Genomic DNA, 15,949 nt, shown 5'->3' with positions numbered 1-15,949 from the left:
GCAGATTTATTGCAGAACATGACATCTGAATATCATTTATTCACACCAGTGCTACATATTTATTACTCCTTATAACAACAGAAATATTGCCTAGGTTTTCTGGCGCAGGTGTGGCTGATGCATCTATTTTATATTTTATTGAGAAATATGAGAGGTATTTAGACGTAGGTACAAGCAACCTGCTGTAAAAGTCAGAGAAATTAAACTTTACTGACTTTTGGCTGTCCTACTTATTTATTCTGTTTACGTTTTAGTTTCATCTTCATTTAATAAGATGAAGATATATTACGATTGTAATATATAATGAAGCTGTGCACCAGCACAGAGGCAATAATGTGGATTGAAGTTGCAGGCCAACATAGTTTAGTGAGAAGCTTGGTCAAACAGACCAGGAGGTACTGAGTTTCTTACCTAGTCTGCCTAATCAATGTTTAGTTGGGGAGAAGATCAAAGGAAAGAAGGGGTATAGATTCACAAATTACCAAAGCAGCAAGGTAAGTTAACAAGCAAATAAAAAGTACCAACAATACATTCGAGAAGAATAAAATTGCAAGGCAGAAAAGCTATGTGAAATTTATTTGGAACATTGAGTTAGACCATGCGTGGAGCACTGTCAACAGTTCTGTCCTCCATATTATCAACAAGGATTTGGAGAGAGTGGAGAAGGTGGACAAACATTCTCTCAGGTTGATATCAGAACTGAGAGACTGAAATGGTTAGGAAAGATCGAACAGACTCCATATCTTTGAACAGAACATGCTGAAGGACGTTCCAATAGTGTTCCTTAAAACCACTAAGTGGTTGGATGGGGGAGAGAAGGTGAGAGATAACAGGACTAGAGGTGTCAATATAAGATCATAAATCCAATAAATGTAACAGGAAGGGGAAAATCTACAGATGCTGGAAATCTGAAATACAACATGTTGGAAATACTCAGGAGGTCAGGCAGGAAATGTGGAGAGAGAAATGGATACTTTTCAGGTCGATGACCTTTCATCAGCACTGTTGGTTACCTTTTGTTTAATCATTTTGTTAAATTCAATCCTATTTCTCTTCCAGGAATTCCCATCTTGAAGAAAGTCTGCTCTCCACTGATGGATTTCTCTTTCACTTTATTCACCTTCTTTGCTTTCTGCTTTCCTTCTTAACAAAAAACAACTTCTGATGAATAGTCATCAACATGAAGTGCTAAAAAACCCCAGTCCAGATGAAGGGTCTCAACCTGAAACGTCAACTGTCCATTTCCCTCCACAGCTGCTGCCTGACCCGCTGAGTTCCTCCAACAATTTGTTGCTCCAGACTCCAGCGTCTGCATCTCTTGTGTCTCCAACCTGAAATGCTAACTTTGTTTCTCTCTCCAGGGAGCACCTTTGACCTCCTGGGTATCTCCAGTAATTTCTTTCTTTATTTCACATCCAATAGGGAATTGGAATGAAACTTCATCACCTGGAAAGTGGCAAAAACTCAGTACAGGAGGTGTTTGAGGCAGATAGCACAGATGTGTTTAGGAAGAAGCCAGATTATCCAAAGAGAAAGGTTAAAGCATTTACTCTGAAGTAATAAGATGAAGTAGGGTGTGGAGCATATTTAGAAATATTTAAATACAAAAAAAGGAGCTGAATTGGATAACAGGATAGTGTAAGGGAAGTGAGAAGACAGGGAGATGGGTCTTTAAGAGATTTTCAAAGCAATATTTTTTTAAGAAGAGCAAGTGTTTAATTCATTCAATAATACCTACATATCATTTCAAATCCTCTTGGATAAAGCTGCGTCACTTTCCTTGTGAATGATAAATAGCTCTTTAAGTTTGGGGTTTGACAGAGAGGTAAATTAGATGTGTTTGTTCTCTGTAACTGTTAGTGAGGGGCAGTAAATCTGTGTCCCATCTGCTTTCTTGTTTTATCCTTGAAGATGAGTCAGAATAAAGTGTTGATTGGATCCGACACCTCAAGGTAATTTATTGATCTTGCTCTGTTTTTTGTGATAGGGAAGGGGTAGCAGGGTATATAAAGTCCATGTGGTGCACTGGGTACACACTCCTGTTCTTGCTCCCACACGCACGTTGTTTCCCAGTCCCTTTTCATCATGTCCTTGGTGCTTCTGGCTGGTGTGTTGCTTCTCAGTGGATACTATGTCTTTGCTATCCCCGTGGCAGACTCCAGGTACAGAGCAGGTAAGCAGAGCTTGGGGAGGGAAAGTGGGTTGAAGGGGTTGAGGAAAGCTTGTACTGAGCTCTTTCGTATGTCCCCATCATCATTTCTCCATCTCCATACCTCAGTGTGAAAAGTACCAGGTTAAGGCACTTGGTTGCAGGGTGTATGACATAGTTGGATGTACTGTCTTTTCAATGGCTTTTCAGATCTCACCTTACAATTTGACGAAGAGCCGGCAATTCTCTTAGATGTTTTGATTATCAGGCATCCTTCAGCTAACATCACCAAAATGGACTATCTGGTCATTATCACATTGCAGTGCACCATTTGGTTGCCATGTATCGTACATTAGAACTATGAGTTCGCTGCAAAAATATTTTAGTAGAGTATTTTTGGACGTCCTGCAGTGGTGAAAGGTGCTATATAAATACATACCTTTCTTTTTATTTTTTCTTGTGTTATTGTGAGTTATAAATAAATAATAGTTATGCTTGTATAAGTATGTGTACGTAAATGTTGTAGTCCAGAGTTTATATATCGGTTAATAATAAATCTATTGTTTAGTGTAGGACAGCATTCCTGAAAAGGATGAGGTTAAGATCTATTCTAACTTTGAAACAGATGTTTGGTTTAGAGACCCAATTGTACAAAGTGAGTTTGGGACCGATTCAGAAGCTAACTTCAGTTTATATTTCCATTTCTCTATTTAAAGACCAGAATCATATTTCCAGCTAGGGTACAGAGTTCAGTTGCTACAATTCAATTGCCATTCTATTTACTCCCTATAGAATGCAATTGCTTGCATTAATCAAAAATATAGACTGGTGATTTTAAACCCTGGCTTCAGTGTTACTGCATTTAATATCCTGTGGGATTTCTTCCCTGATTCACATACCAAAGCTGGGAGCAGTTTTGTTTTTATTTACTTGCTTCCCTTTTGTTTCCAATTTATGTGGAAGTTATGAAACATGCATTCCTGAAACCTCCTCCATAAGTTTAATCGCACGACCGTTCCAAAACTCTCCTGACTGTCCTTCCCTGTCAGTTCACCAGACCTTATCTAAACAACTGAGACCCGTCCCTTTATCTGCCTTGAGCCCTGATCACACATCTCCCCTGCACTCCTGGACTCACATTGACCCCAGCCCAACACTGCCTGACTTTGAAATTCTTATTCCTGTTTTCAAATCCCCCATGGGCCCAAACTGTCTCCCTCAATAACTCCTCCGGCCCTCTGCGTTCCTCCAGTACGAACAGTTCACTCTTCCATGGGTGGTCCAAACTCTGAAACTCTCCGCATTCATCTCTCCACCTCTGACTGTTGCTCCTCCTTTAACACCATACTTCAAATTCACATCTTACGTGTCCCAATTTCCTTTGATAACAGTCCTGTATGCCTTCATGTAATTTACTTTGTTAAAGATGTTGTAAAAATGAAAAGTTATAGTTGTGATTATTATAAAAGATGCTGGATCTTTGAGTATAGTTGCACAGACACCAACTCTCATTGAAATGCATAGCTTCCATGGATATTAAGTTTACAGACACTGACTCTCACTGGGGTACAGAACAAAAACATTATCTTAATATGAGATACCAATGCAAAATAGTTCAGGAAAAATAGCTTTCAGATGGAGTCTGATGTAGAAAAATTGGATGTGGGTCCCAGGTGAACGGGATGGGGACTGGGGTTGTGATGGTCTGAATGCCCTTCGCTCTTCCCACATTCTGATGGTCTAATACTCAAATCATTTTCTTCCAGTGTCCGGGGAGGAAAATCAGGCGGTAAATCTGAACGAATTTCAAGACTTGGACAATAGCTTCCTTCTTTGGAGATCTGCTGTGATGGCCAGGGACAACCTCTATGATGCCATCAAAGATCTAGAAGCTGCTGAGCAATATAAGAATGGTACAGTCCACTGAATAAACACTCCAGGTGCAGGGCACCATTCACATGTTCAGCCTGTTTATAGAAGTAGTGTAGGAAGGCTTAGACACGATGTGGTTCCAGTGCTGGGTCTTCAATGTCTTGGTAAATCTTGTGATCAGGATGTTAACATGATGCTCACTTCCGACACCAGCAGTGGGGAATGTTGTGAAGCTAGCACCTGGGTCAGAGTCAAACCAGGATGAGGTAACAAGTCTCCTGCTGCTGTCAGAGAGCAGTGTGGACCCACTCAGTCTGGCTCCTTACCTCTGCCCCTGCTGCAGGATGGGCCAGCACCGAGGCAGTGTACACTGACTGTAACTTCTGCTGTACCTGCTCCGGGAGCGGTGATGGCACCAGGGTGGTGGGGGTTTTACTCTGCATATCACTTCTGCTGTAAAATAGAGAAAGGAAAAAAAACAGAAAATGCTGGAAATGCCCAGAACATCAGAGGGAAACGAGACTTAAATTTTAGGCCCTTGGCCCATCTTGTACTCACCTTTGATGGGCAGTGTGGGTGCAGATTTCTACTCTTGTGTCTAATTGTGCAGAAGTGGATTGGATTCAACGTGAGCTGGGGATTCAGAAAAGTGCCCTGAGTACAGCAAAACTCCAATAATCCCACAGGCTTGGGACTCTGGTGGTGCCGGACTGGCAGAGTTTCCAAACTCTTGGATGACATTTCAATTAATACCCCAGCCCACTTTCCATTCACTTTTTTTTAAGATGTTACACAGTATTATAATAAATTTTCCAGTGAACCAGTTAAGTTGAAAGACAATGCAGGACCTAGGGCCCTGGTGAGTGAAAGGGAGCACAGGAAATGGGACCCCTGTGGGTACAACAGGAGTGTGGAAACCGGGGTCCTGGTGAGTGGAACGGGAGCAGGGCAAATATCACCCGACGGGCCAGAGTTTCAGTGTACTGGAAGCTTTACACAAACAATCCAGGTTTTCATGTTATCTGCTCCCCTCCACAGACCCTCTCTTTACACCTCAGGCTCATCTTATCATCTGATTAAGCTGGTATTTCTGCTGTGGAGTTTCCTACATACGTTGGATTCAGGAGTTGAACTAAATTTCCTTCCTTATCCACAGGCCTTAGGGACATCAGTGACATCAGCTCTGGAAACCTGAAAGAGGTGAGAGTTTAGAACACAGCCCCTCCTCTGTCTGCCAACCCCTCAGTTGTCAGGTCTTCACCTGTCCTCACCCCTCACCTGTTTCCCCACCCCCACCTGTCCGTCACCCTCATCTGTTCTCACCTCAGCAGTCTGCCACCCCTCACCTGCCCATCACCCCTCATCTGTCCTCACCCTCACTTGTCCTCACCCTTACCTGTCCTCACTCCTCGCCTGTCCCTCACCCCTCAACTGTCCTCACCTTCACCTGTCCATCACCCTCACTTGTCCTCTACCCCCTCACGTATCTCCAACCCTCCATCTGTCTGTCAGCCCCACATGTGTCTGTCAGCCCCTGATGTTCAGTCAGTAGTCATTGTATGTTAGTCTCCTACCTGTATCTGCCCTGGATGTGTTTTTGGGTTGGGGTATGAGCAGGCAGGTGGGGTTGGGGTGTGACAGGTACGGGTGAAGGTGGGGTTGGGGGTGAGCAGGCAAGTGGGATTGTGATTGGTGGTCCAGGGAAAGGTTGGGATTTGGGATGGACAGGATCAAAGGAAAGGGATTGGGGTGGGAGCAGGGGGTGAGAATAGGAATCACTGAGAGTCATAGAGAGATACAGCACGGAAACAGGCCCTTTGGCCCACCGAGTCCATGCCGACCATTGACAACACTAATCCCACAGTCATTCCATTTTATACTCTCGCCACCTTCTCATCAATTCCCCCACATTCTCCCACTCACTTACACACTAAAGGCAATTTACAGTCAGTAAATAACCCACCAACCTGTATGTCTTTGGGATGTGGGAGGAAACCGGAGTACCTGGAGGAAAAGCTCGTGATCACAGGAGGCAATGTGTAAAGTCTACACAGGTGGCATCCGAGGTCAGGTCTCTGGCACTGTTAGCCAGCAGCTCTACTATCTGTACCACTGTGGACTGGGTCAGTGTATGGCTGGGCTGAGGAGCAGGTAGGGTCTGACATTACAGATTGGGGATTGGAAATATAATGTAATAAGGGTTGGAGACATGAATATTTTGGAAGACCCTTTGAATTAGTTTTGGCCTGGCTCTATTCTGGTTCCTTTTGCAGATTCTGTATGGAAGAAAAGCAGAGGCAGGGTCTGACAGACTCCTCACTGGAAGGAGCAGGAAACCAAGCAAAAAGCGGAACAACTTCTCGGACTGTTTCTGGAAGTACTGTGTGTGAACGAGCCCACCCAGCAAATGAACCAATCATTCTTTTCTCACGGTTATTTTTAATAAAATTAAAACTCTGTTGGAAAGTATGTAAATATATTCCAGTGCTTAATAAACAAATCACTACTTATTAAAATCTTATGAGGCATCTCAGATTGTTATATCCATCCTTTAATTTATCAATAAAAGCTGTATGTTTTACACATGTGGTCCTGCTCCTCCTCAGATGGCTGTCAGGCAAAGATTGACATCCACATCACTCCTTTGTACGAAGATGTTGTTCCTGAACAAGATCCTACCTAAGATTTGGGATGAAGTTCGGAACACTGTGGCTCAGTTGCAAATGAAGCAGATAAAATTGCAGAAAAGTAAAATTAATTTTATTTTAACCAAGGGGAAAGAAACTACATAAACATCTTTATATTTCAGTTAAAATATTTAAATCATGCTATTAAATCATGTCTGAGTGTTTAACCTTAGTATCAATTTTTTATTCTTCAATACAACTCTTTTGTTGCACTGCAGTCCATTGCTCCAATCCAGGCTCATAACTGGTTAGATTTGTGGGATCCAGAAGGTAGGGGTGTCTGGGCCTGGGTGGGTGGACAGAAACTCTGGGAAGGAGTCTCCAGGAGCAGCTGAGTTGGAGGCCAGAGACCCTGGGATCGGCCTAGGGGGAGAGCAAAGGTCCCAGTGTTGGCCAAGAAGGTGGCTGAGACCCTGGGATTGGCCAAGAGGGAGAGCAGAATTCCCAAGACTGCTTGAGAGGAGGCCAGAGTCCTGCACGGTCTGGGAGTGTGAGGCTCTGGGATTAGCCAAGGGGTAAGCAAGAGACCCACAAGAGCAAGCAGAAGGGAGGCCTGGGGCTGACCAGGTGTCAGGTCAAAAACCCTGATAGTGGGAGGAGGCTGGATGACCAGCCCGTTGTGGTAGAAGCCTGGTCCTGCCCAATCCACATCAACAGCCCCTTAATCCTGTAGAAATTGCACAAAATACATTACTTAATTTGATTTGCTAAGCATAGAAGCTACCAAGATTTAGCTGATTTGGAAACTACGTTTATGAAAATGTGTAAAAACCCTACAGCCAAACATTAAATGCATCTGCTTCCAACAGAAATACGTTGTCACAATCCTCCTGTTGGATCCTGGAGAGCGGGTGGGATGTCACTCGTCACTCAGTGTCCATCCTCTGTACAACCTCCTCCACCAGCTCCACTTTGAGCGGAGTGACCGACTCCGTCAGCACAGCAGTGGTGCCCTGTTTGTAACGGTACACACCCTTCCTGTAGGAAACAGTCGGAATTAATAAGATACAGGGAAGTTGGTTGGGGGTGTGGTGAGGAATGACAATGTGAGGTGGGTGTCAGAATGACACACACAGATGGAGGCCATTTGGCCCATTGTGGCTGTGTTGGGTAACAGTCCTGTTTCCCTGATCGTTCAGAACTGCCCTCCACATCTTCCCCTTCAAGTCTTCATCCAATTCCATTTTGAAGACTACTGTTAATCAGCTTCCATTGCCCTTGCAGGCAGTGCATGCAGACAATGTCTCCCTTTGCAAAACAAAACTCTCCACATCCTGCCCTGGTTCTATTACAAGTATTTTAAATATGTCATCTGGTTATCCACCTTCCTGCCAATGGGAATATTTTCTCCCTCAACTCTCCTTTCAGAATTTTAATCATTTCATTACTATGTGGGACAATTCCAGCTTCTCCAGTCTGTCCACATGACCGCAGGCTTCCAATGGAACTCTCCTCTACCCCCTCCCGAGCCTTTCATCCTCCCTGGTTCGGTGACCAGGATAGGCAGCATTCCTCCAGCTATAAACATATCCTCCTTATTTTCCTATTCTGCACTTCCAATTGTCCCCAGATATTCCTCAGGTGGTTTCTGTTGAATGACCCTGGGGGCTGGGTACTTACTTCTCCCCTTTTTTGTTGGGGCAATCAAAAGGACGGAGAAACTCGGTCTTGTTGTTGGTGATGACGCAGAGGTCGACATTGCTCCCAGAACCGAGGTCACAGAATATCCCGGCCGTAATGGCCTCACAGACCAGCTGCTTGGCTGCTTCCTCCTGGAGATAAGATAAAGGCCTTAGAGATTCCATGATGTGCCCGGGGTTAGGGGAGGATTAATTTACACCCAGGGTGGGAAAGACCCAGGGCTACAGCTGGAGATACTCAGGGTCCAGGCTACAGCGACCAGGAGATTAGGCCAAGAAGAACCCAAAGCTTAGAGATGGAGCAACACAAGGTCTAACACTCAGAGCCCAGGTACTGGAGTGACCCAGAGCTCAGGGTTAGAATAATCCAGGGATCAAGACAGGAATTACTCAGCACTTGGGGCTGGAGTGACCCAGAGACTCAGGGCTGGAATAACCTGGAATCTGGGTTGGTGTGACTCAGGGCACAGGGCTGGAGTAACTCAGGGCTCAGAGTGAGGTTGATCCAGAGCTTAGGGCAAGAATAACATGGGTCCTGGGCTGGAGTGGCTCAGAGCCAGAGTAATCCAAGCACTGGCACTGGAGTAATGCAAGAACAGATGATTTGTGTAGGAGAAAATGAGAGTTGGGGGAATGGCAGGGTGTAGGCGGTGGGCGATGGAAGGGGAGAGACCCCAAGCTTGCTGTGGTTTCCATGAGTAGCAAGAACTCATGAACTATCTCCAGCTCTTATACTGATAACAAGGATTTAGATCCTCCGATGGTTGGGAAAACTGCTCACTGATGAGTTGCTGGATAGGTTTTGTTCAAGTAAAAAAGTAAATAGCTCAAGTCACATGTAAGATGGATGTAATATTAGAGATGGACTCCCAATCATAATCCATAATAAAACTTTGTTTGGCTTGGGGCAGTTCAAGGCTGGAGATGTTGATTTGGCCACAGTAGTTCACTAACCTCCATGTTTGGCTTGAACCGATCCTCCAAGATGGCCATGGCAGCCGCCGAGCCAGAGCCTGTTGAGGAAACACCCAGGCACTGATTATTGTCCCAGTAGAGCCCTTGAGTTCCAAGCACAGTGACCTCTGACTGTAGTGCCCATGCAGTGTGGACTTGGGTCAGTTTATTTCTATTTTTAAAATATACTGGCTGAATATAGATGCGTAAATTTAGATACGACACTCAGGTTTGTATCATGGAACTCAAAATATTACACTTTTATAAAATTATGAGGGGCATAGTTAGGATAGATAATCAGAATATTTTTCCCAGGGTAGGTGAGTCTAGAACTAGAGGGCATAGGTTTAAGGTGAGGGTGGAGATCTGAGGGATCGGTTTTTCACACAGAGGGCAGTGAATATCTGGAACGAGCTGCCAGAGGAGCCAAATGCAATAACAACATTTAAAAGGCATTCGAATAGATAGGTAGAAAGGAAAGGCATAGAGGGATATGGTCCTAATGCAGGCAAAAGGAATGCCATAGACAAGGTGGGACAAAAGGGCCCGTTTCTATGCTGTGTATTCATATAATAATGTGTTTTCCTCAGTCAAATCATTGATATCGATTGTGCAAAGGGTTTGGAAGCTCAGTGACTGAGCATGTTCAACACGGAGATCTATGGGGGTTTTTTTTGTAGATATTAAGGGAATTATGAAATTAATGTAGGAGAGTGGTGCAGAGGTAAAAGAGCAGCCATGAGCTTATGGAATGGCAAAGCAGACCTGAATGGTGTACAATTTGTCAGTACAAGTCTTTCTCTCTCCCCACTCCCATCCTCCACCCACCTCCTTCATGAAGTGCTGACTCTCCTGGGCTGTCTGCAGTGCCCCTGCCCAGTCTGCTTGTGTGAGCGCAGTGCTTTTAACACCAGTCAGAGTTGCCAACTCACCCACATTAACCTGGAGATTTATGTATTTATCTGGACTGTTCCTTACCCATGGAGGCATAGGGCAGTGTGTCTGTGGAGCCATGAGGATACACTGCGTACAGGTGGGACCCTGTGCAGTCCACACCCCCCACTATCACTGACAGTCCAATGTGCCCCTGGTACCTGCAGAAAGACAAGGATGACAATTGCATTTAAATCAGGAACTGGTCAATCGTTCCCCCTCTCTGGGCATTAACTGAGGAGTGAGGGGTGGGTAAAATTTGTTGACGGCCATCACCATTTTGAAAGGGGCCTCTCATTTGACTTCAATGGCTCTGCCTGAACACTTTAATAAAAAGGTAGCTAGAACTCTGCTAATTATTTTAGGGTGACTGGGCAGAGCTGCTGTGTGCTGCCTCTGGCCAGCTGTGCTCTGGAAGAGAAGATGTTCTGTAAAGTCAGTGCCCTGGAGAAGGAGGATCTCTCACATCTTCCATGGGACCCCGAATTTTGTGATCAAGAAACACCCAACTTCAAGGTGAACCTCTCCCCAACATCCCACCCCCACTGTGACAGCCTCTGGTGCCTGCTCTGCTTGTGTCCCTCTCCCCTGGCCCTTGAACTGTGCTGGGACCCTTGTGGTGATGAGTCACCCTAGCTAAATGAGACTGGAGCATGGAAATCAGGGAAAAGCCACTGAGGGACTCCAACCCTCTCCTCCTCAGTACGACTCCCTCCACCCTCCACCCTCCACCCAAGCCCAATCAATCCCACTTCAATTCTAATGCACCAAGAGCCCCACATCCTGTTGTGTCACCGGTCTCACACCTGAACAGCATCTGCTTCAGCATCCGGTTCACAGTGACCACTCGAGGCTTGCGCCCAGTTGACAGGCTGTGGAGCTGGATGTTGGAGGAGATCAACTCCAATGTAACGTCAGCGTCAGCTGCCACTCCTGCGCCACAGCAGCTGAGGAGAGAGAGCCAGAGAGGAAGTTAATATCACAGGGAGAGGGTGGAAGGTTAATATCACAATGAGAGTGTGATGGAGAGTGAGAGGTTAACTTTAGTGATGGGCAAATTATTGGAACAATTCTGAGATACAATATAAACCTTCATTTAGATCAATCAGATCAATCCAGGACACTTAGCAGAGATTTGTTAAGGAAAGGTTGTGTCTGCCTGACATGACTGGATATTTTGAGGAGGTAATGTGATGGAGGGGGGGTGGGGGGAGGAGGGCCACCAAGGGCACTTTAGCAAGGTTTTTGATTGGGTACCACATGGCAGACAGGTCAAAAAGTCAAAGTTCATGGGATCCAAAGAAGAGTGGCAAATCTTATCCAAGATTGTTAGCAGAAGACTGTCACCACAGGGGTTCCATGGGCTTCTCCACAGTCCCTTGCTTTTTATTTTATACATTAATGTTTCAGACTTACATGTGGGCAGCATAATGAAGAAGTTTGCAGATGATGTAAAAATTGGCCAGGTGGTTAACAACGGGGATAAAGCTCAGGAGCATATCGCTGATGTGGTCAGTTGAGCAATTAAGTTGGAAATTAAATTTAATCCAGAGAAGTGTGGGATAATGTATTTTGGAAGGAGCCACTGGGCAAGGCATATCCAGCAAATGGGAGGATATTGAGAAGCGTGGGGGGAATAAGGGTCCTAGAAATGTACACCTTCAGATCCTCAATGGTGATAGGACAGGTCAATAAATTGTTAAAAACAGCATGCAGGATGCTTTTCTTTATTAGCCAAGGCAGAGAATAAAAGAGCAGGGAGGTTGTATGGGAACCACAAGAGACGGCAGATGCTAGAATCTGGAGAACACACAAAGACGCTGGAGGAACTCAGCGGGTCAGGCAGCATCTATGGTGGGAAATGGACAGTCGATGTTTCAGGTTGAGACCTTTCATCTGGACTGAAAGATAGAGGGGAGATCGCCAGTATAAAAAGGTGAAGGGAAAGGGTTGAGCAAGAGCTAATAGGTCGACCTGGGTGAGGAGGGTTGATAGGCAGATGGAGGAGGGGAGAGTGGAAATGATGACAGAAGCTGGGAGGTGAGAGGATAACAGGTTACGAGGGCTGCAGGTGATGCAATCTGACGGGAGAGGAAGGTGGAGCATGGAACCAAATGAGGGGTGGGCAGGTGGGACCAGTAGGGAGAGGGGTCCCAGTGGGTGATGGGCAGGTGGAGGAGGGGAAAGGGACAGGGTGACGGGGGTTGGGGTGGCTGTCGGAAGAACTGGGGAGATCGGGAGCAGAGAGAAAAGGGAGAGAGGGGGTACAGTTTGCCTGAAACTGGAGAATTCCGTGTTCATGCCATCGGGCTGTAGACTCCCCAGGCTGAATATGAAGCGCTGTTCCTCTAGTTTTCACTTAGCCTCACCCTGGCAGTGGAGGAGGCCAAGGACAGACACGTCAGTGTGGGAATGGGGAGGGGAGTTAAAATGGCCGCAACCGAGAGCTCCAGACAGCCACGGTGGACAGAGCACGGGTGCTCGGCAAAACGGCTGCCCAGTCTGCGCCCGGTCTCACTGACGTAGAGGATGCCACATCGGGAGCACTGGGTGCAATAAACAAGGCTGGAGGAGATGCATGTGAATGTCTGCCTCACCTGGAAGGGCTGATTAAGGCCCTGGAAGGGGGTGAGGGAGGAGGTGTAGGGACAGGTGTTACACCTCAGTTATAGGGGAAAATGCCTGGGAAAGGGGACGGATGGGTGGGGAGGGACAAGTGGACCAGGGAGTCATGGAGAGTGTAGTCCCTGTGGAAAGCAGAAAGGGTGGGGAGGGGACGATGTTGTAGCTGGCAGAAGTTGTGAAGAATGATGTGCTGGATGTGTAGGTTGGTGGGGTGATAGGTGAGGATCATGGGAACTCTATCCCTGTTCTGTCTGTCAGGGGATGGGGTAAGAGCGGAAGTGTGGGAATAGAGAATAACAGTGGAGGGGAAACTTTGTTTTCTGAACAAGGAGGACATCTTGGACATCCTGCAGTGGAAGACCTCATCTCAAGAACAGGTGCCGCGAAGATGGAGAAACTGAGAAAAAGGAACGGCGCCCTTACAAGTGACAGGGTGAGAGGAGGTGTAGACAAGGTAGCTGTGGAAGTCAGTGGGTTTGTAGTAAATGTCAATTGATAGTCTGTCTCCTGAGAGGTTATATGGGAACTGTGTACAACACTAGTTAACTCGAATACTGTCTTTAGTTTTGTTCTCAACATCACAGGAAATACGTGATTATACTGGAAAAAGTAAAGAGGAAGTTTATGAGGATGTCACCAAAACTGGAAAATTGTAGTTATGAGGAAAGCTGGATCAGCTTGGGTCGTTTTATTTGGAACAAAGGAGGCTAAGAGGAGATGTCATTTTACAGCATGGCCATTAGAGGTAATGATTCGACAGATTCTTCGATCTGAGAACAAGACTTACTAAATATTAGGAGCGATGTGGTGGATCTTGATGCAATTCTTGGTAGCCACGACCATGTCATCTGTGGCCCGGGTATCAGATCCCAAAATCACTCCATCCTACACAACAAAACACAGGGACAGTCAGTCATGTTGGCAATCCTCACTCACCATCCCCGTCACACTGCCCAGAGCAAGCTGAGAATCCAAAGCTGCTAAAATAGCTTGCCTAGAGCTATGTTAACTTCATGTTAATTACAGCCTCAGGTGTAAGAATTAACAAAAATTGGACAATGTGATTTTTTTCTTTCATTTTTTGGGATGCAGACATTTATTGCCCATCCCTAAAATCCCCTGAGAAGGTTGTATTGAGCGAACTTCTTGAACCACTGCAATCCTTCTAATAAAGATACACACACACACACACACACACACACACACACGACAGTAGGATATAATCAGGGGGAGATCTCCCTGCCTATGCTTGACCTGACGCCATGAGACTTCATGGGATCTAGAGTCAGGGTTGAGGACTCCCAGGGCTATTTCCTCTGACGTATCCACCCCTATGCCCCTCACCTCTGGGGGGTCTGTCCTGTCTGTGGGACAGGACTTACCCTGTGATGGTGATGGGAGGGTCTGGCGTGCCGTCTCTAAAAAGTATCATTCAGTCAGGCGGTTGCTGAACAGTCCGTGTGACAGCTCTCCTGTTTTAGGGACCAGTCCACAGGTGATTGTGAGCTGGGTTTGCACTTTCGATAGGGCATTGGTGAACCTGTTTTTACAACAATCTGCCGGTTTAGTGTTCACCTTTACTCATGACTTTTTTTTTTGCTTTTTAATTCCAGATTGTTTCTCAATTTAAAGCCCACAGCTGCTGTGGTGGGATTTGAACTCGTGTCAGTAGAGTGTTAGTCCAGGTGTCTACAGTGCTAATCTTTGATTTAACTGCCACGCCACCACTGAACTCTGCCATCTCCTGCCCTGGCGATTAATCCCTGGAGATTCCAGCCACCCTGGGAGAGTTAGTGACTGGCGCTGTTGGTGAACAGTTACCTTGAAGATGACACCAGCAATGGTGGTCCCTGTCTTCTTTGCTTTTGGAGGTTTGAGGCCCACCTTCAGTTGGTCTCCCTCCAATGCTTTGTTCCTGAAAGACACAGTAAGTTTTAAAAAGTGATGGAGAGATTGAGCAAGTTGGCCCAAGTCTTTAAACTTGTCTATCAGGATCAGAGCAGAACATTTAACCAGTGGGATACTGCTCCTAATTATTTACCCCTGATATTGTGTTAGACAGGGGTCATCTTGTGGTGATGGGGGTAGGGGCTGGGGTGCGGTAATTAAACAATAGGATCCAGCCACGACTTGCACCCCCTCCCACTCCCAAACTAATTCCCGCCTCATAATTAAATAAGCTGTGGGCGCTCACTGGCAGAGAGTCAGACCTGGGTGATGTACCAGACAGATGGAGGAATATACAGGGATGAGGAATTACTTGCACTGAGAGTCAGTGACTTCAGGAAAGGCAGGGTCCTGGACCCTAATGAGAGTCTTCAGTCGGAGATGAGATGGAAGGAGGCAGGGCGGGAAATGGAGGAACAGAGGGGAGGGAGCTGAGAGGAGAAAAAAACGGAAGAGGAGGTGTGGGGATGGCAGACGTGAAGGGAGGGGAGGGGAGGGGAACAAGATGACGAACTCAGCAGGGACAATTACCTTGCAAGTGGGGCACAGGAAAGCTCAGAACGTCTGTATATAAGAGTGTGTTTGCTGTGAGAGGGATAGGCTCATTGAAGTCTGAGCAAAACTTCCCCATTGAACTGGCTGCTCAAGCAGAACTGCCTTGTTTCAGTTTCACTTTGCAAATCTTTATTCAAAATGCTCGGCAGACCAGCTGCTGCTCCGTAATCTTAATCCCCCAGGCACAGAGCACCCTCGAACCTGGCAGCCTTGGGTCAGTTTCGGGGCTGATCTTGGGCAGAAGCGGGGTCATGGGGGAGCGGGCGCATCAAACAGTCTGGCAACCGCTTCCTTTTTGCTCTAGGCTTCAATCAGAAATTCATTCACTTCCCATCGTGTTCTCCTCTTCCTCCCATCCTATTAACCCACACCCACCACCCATCTCCTACCTGTTGCAGTTCTCAAAGCTGAACCCTCCTTCAGGGGGGATCAGGAATTTCTTGCCCTTCAGCATGTTCAGCTGAGGAACTGGCTTCTCCTCTGCTCACAGTTTCACTTTCAGAATATTGAATAAAACCTCATGTGATTGGGACAGCCAGCCTGATCAGAATGATATTGAGATCAGATCTCAGACGTCTTTCCAAACC

General features: G+C 46.1%; 1 protein-coding gene across 1 annotated transcript; it reads right to left on the bottom strand.

The window, feature by feature from the left end:
• Nucleotides 1–6,870: 6,870 nt before the first annotated feature.
• LOC127583305 (proteasome subunit beta type-7-like) lies at nucleotides 6,871–15,914 on the bottom strand. The gene is made up of 8 exons (XM_052039145.1): nucleotides 15,752–15,914; nucleotides 14,682–14,775; nucleotides 13,648–13,745; nucleotides 11,042–11,182; nucleotides 10,281–10,396; nucleotides 9,303–9,361; nucleotides 8,329–8,480; nucleotides 6,871–7,686 (listed from the first exon to the last, which is right to left on the bottom strand). Exons 1-8 carry the CDS (start codon nucleotides 15,814–15,816, stop codon nucleotides 7,575–7,577), a joined length of 837 nt encoding a protein of 278 aa, XP_051895105.1. The 5' UTR covers nucleotides 15,817–15,914; the 3' UTR covers nucleotides 6,871–7,574.
• Nucleotides 15,915–15,949: the final 35 nt, after the last annotated feature.

The sequence above is a fragment of the Pristis pectinata genome, chromosome 26 (assembly GCF_009764475.1).
Source record: "Pristis pectinata isolate sPriPec2 chromosome 26, sPriPec2.1.pri, whole genome shotgun sequence".
Classification (NCBI taxonomy): domain Eukaryota; kingdom Metazoa; phylum Chordata; class Chondrichthyes; order Rhinopristiformes; family Pristidae; genus Pristis; species Pristis pectinata.
The sequence above is the reverse complement of the archived record's forward strand: the minus strand, read 5'-3'. Positions and strand labels throughout refer to the sequence as shown.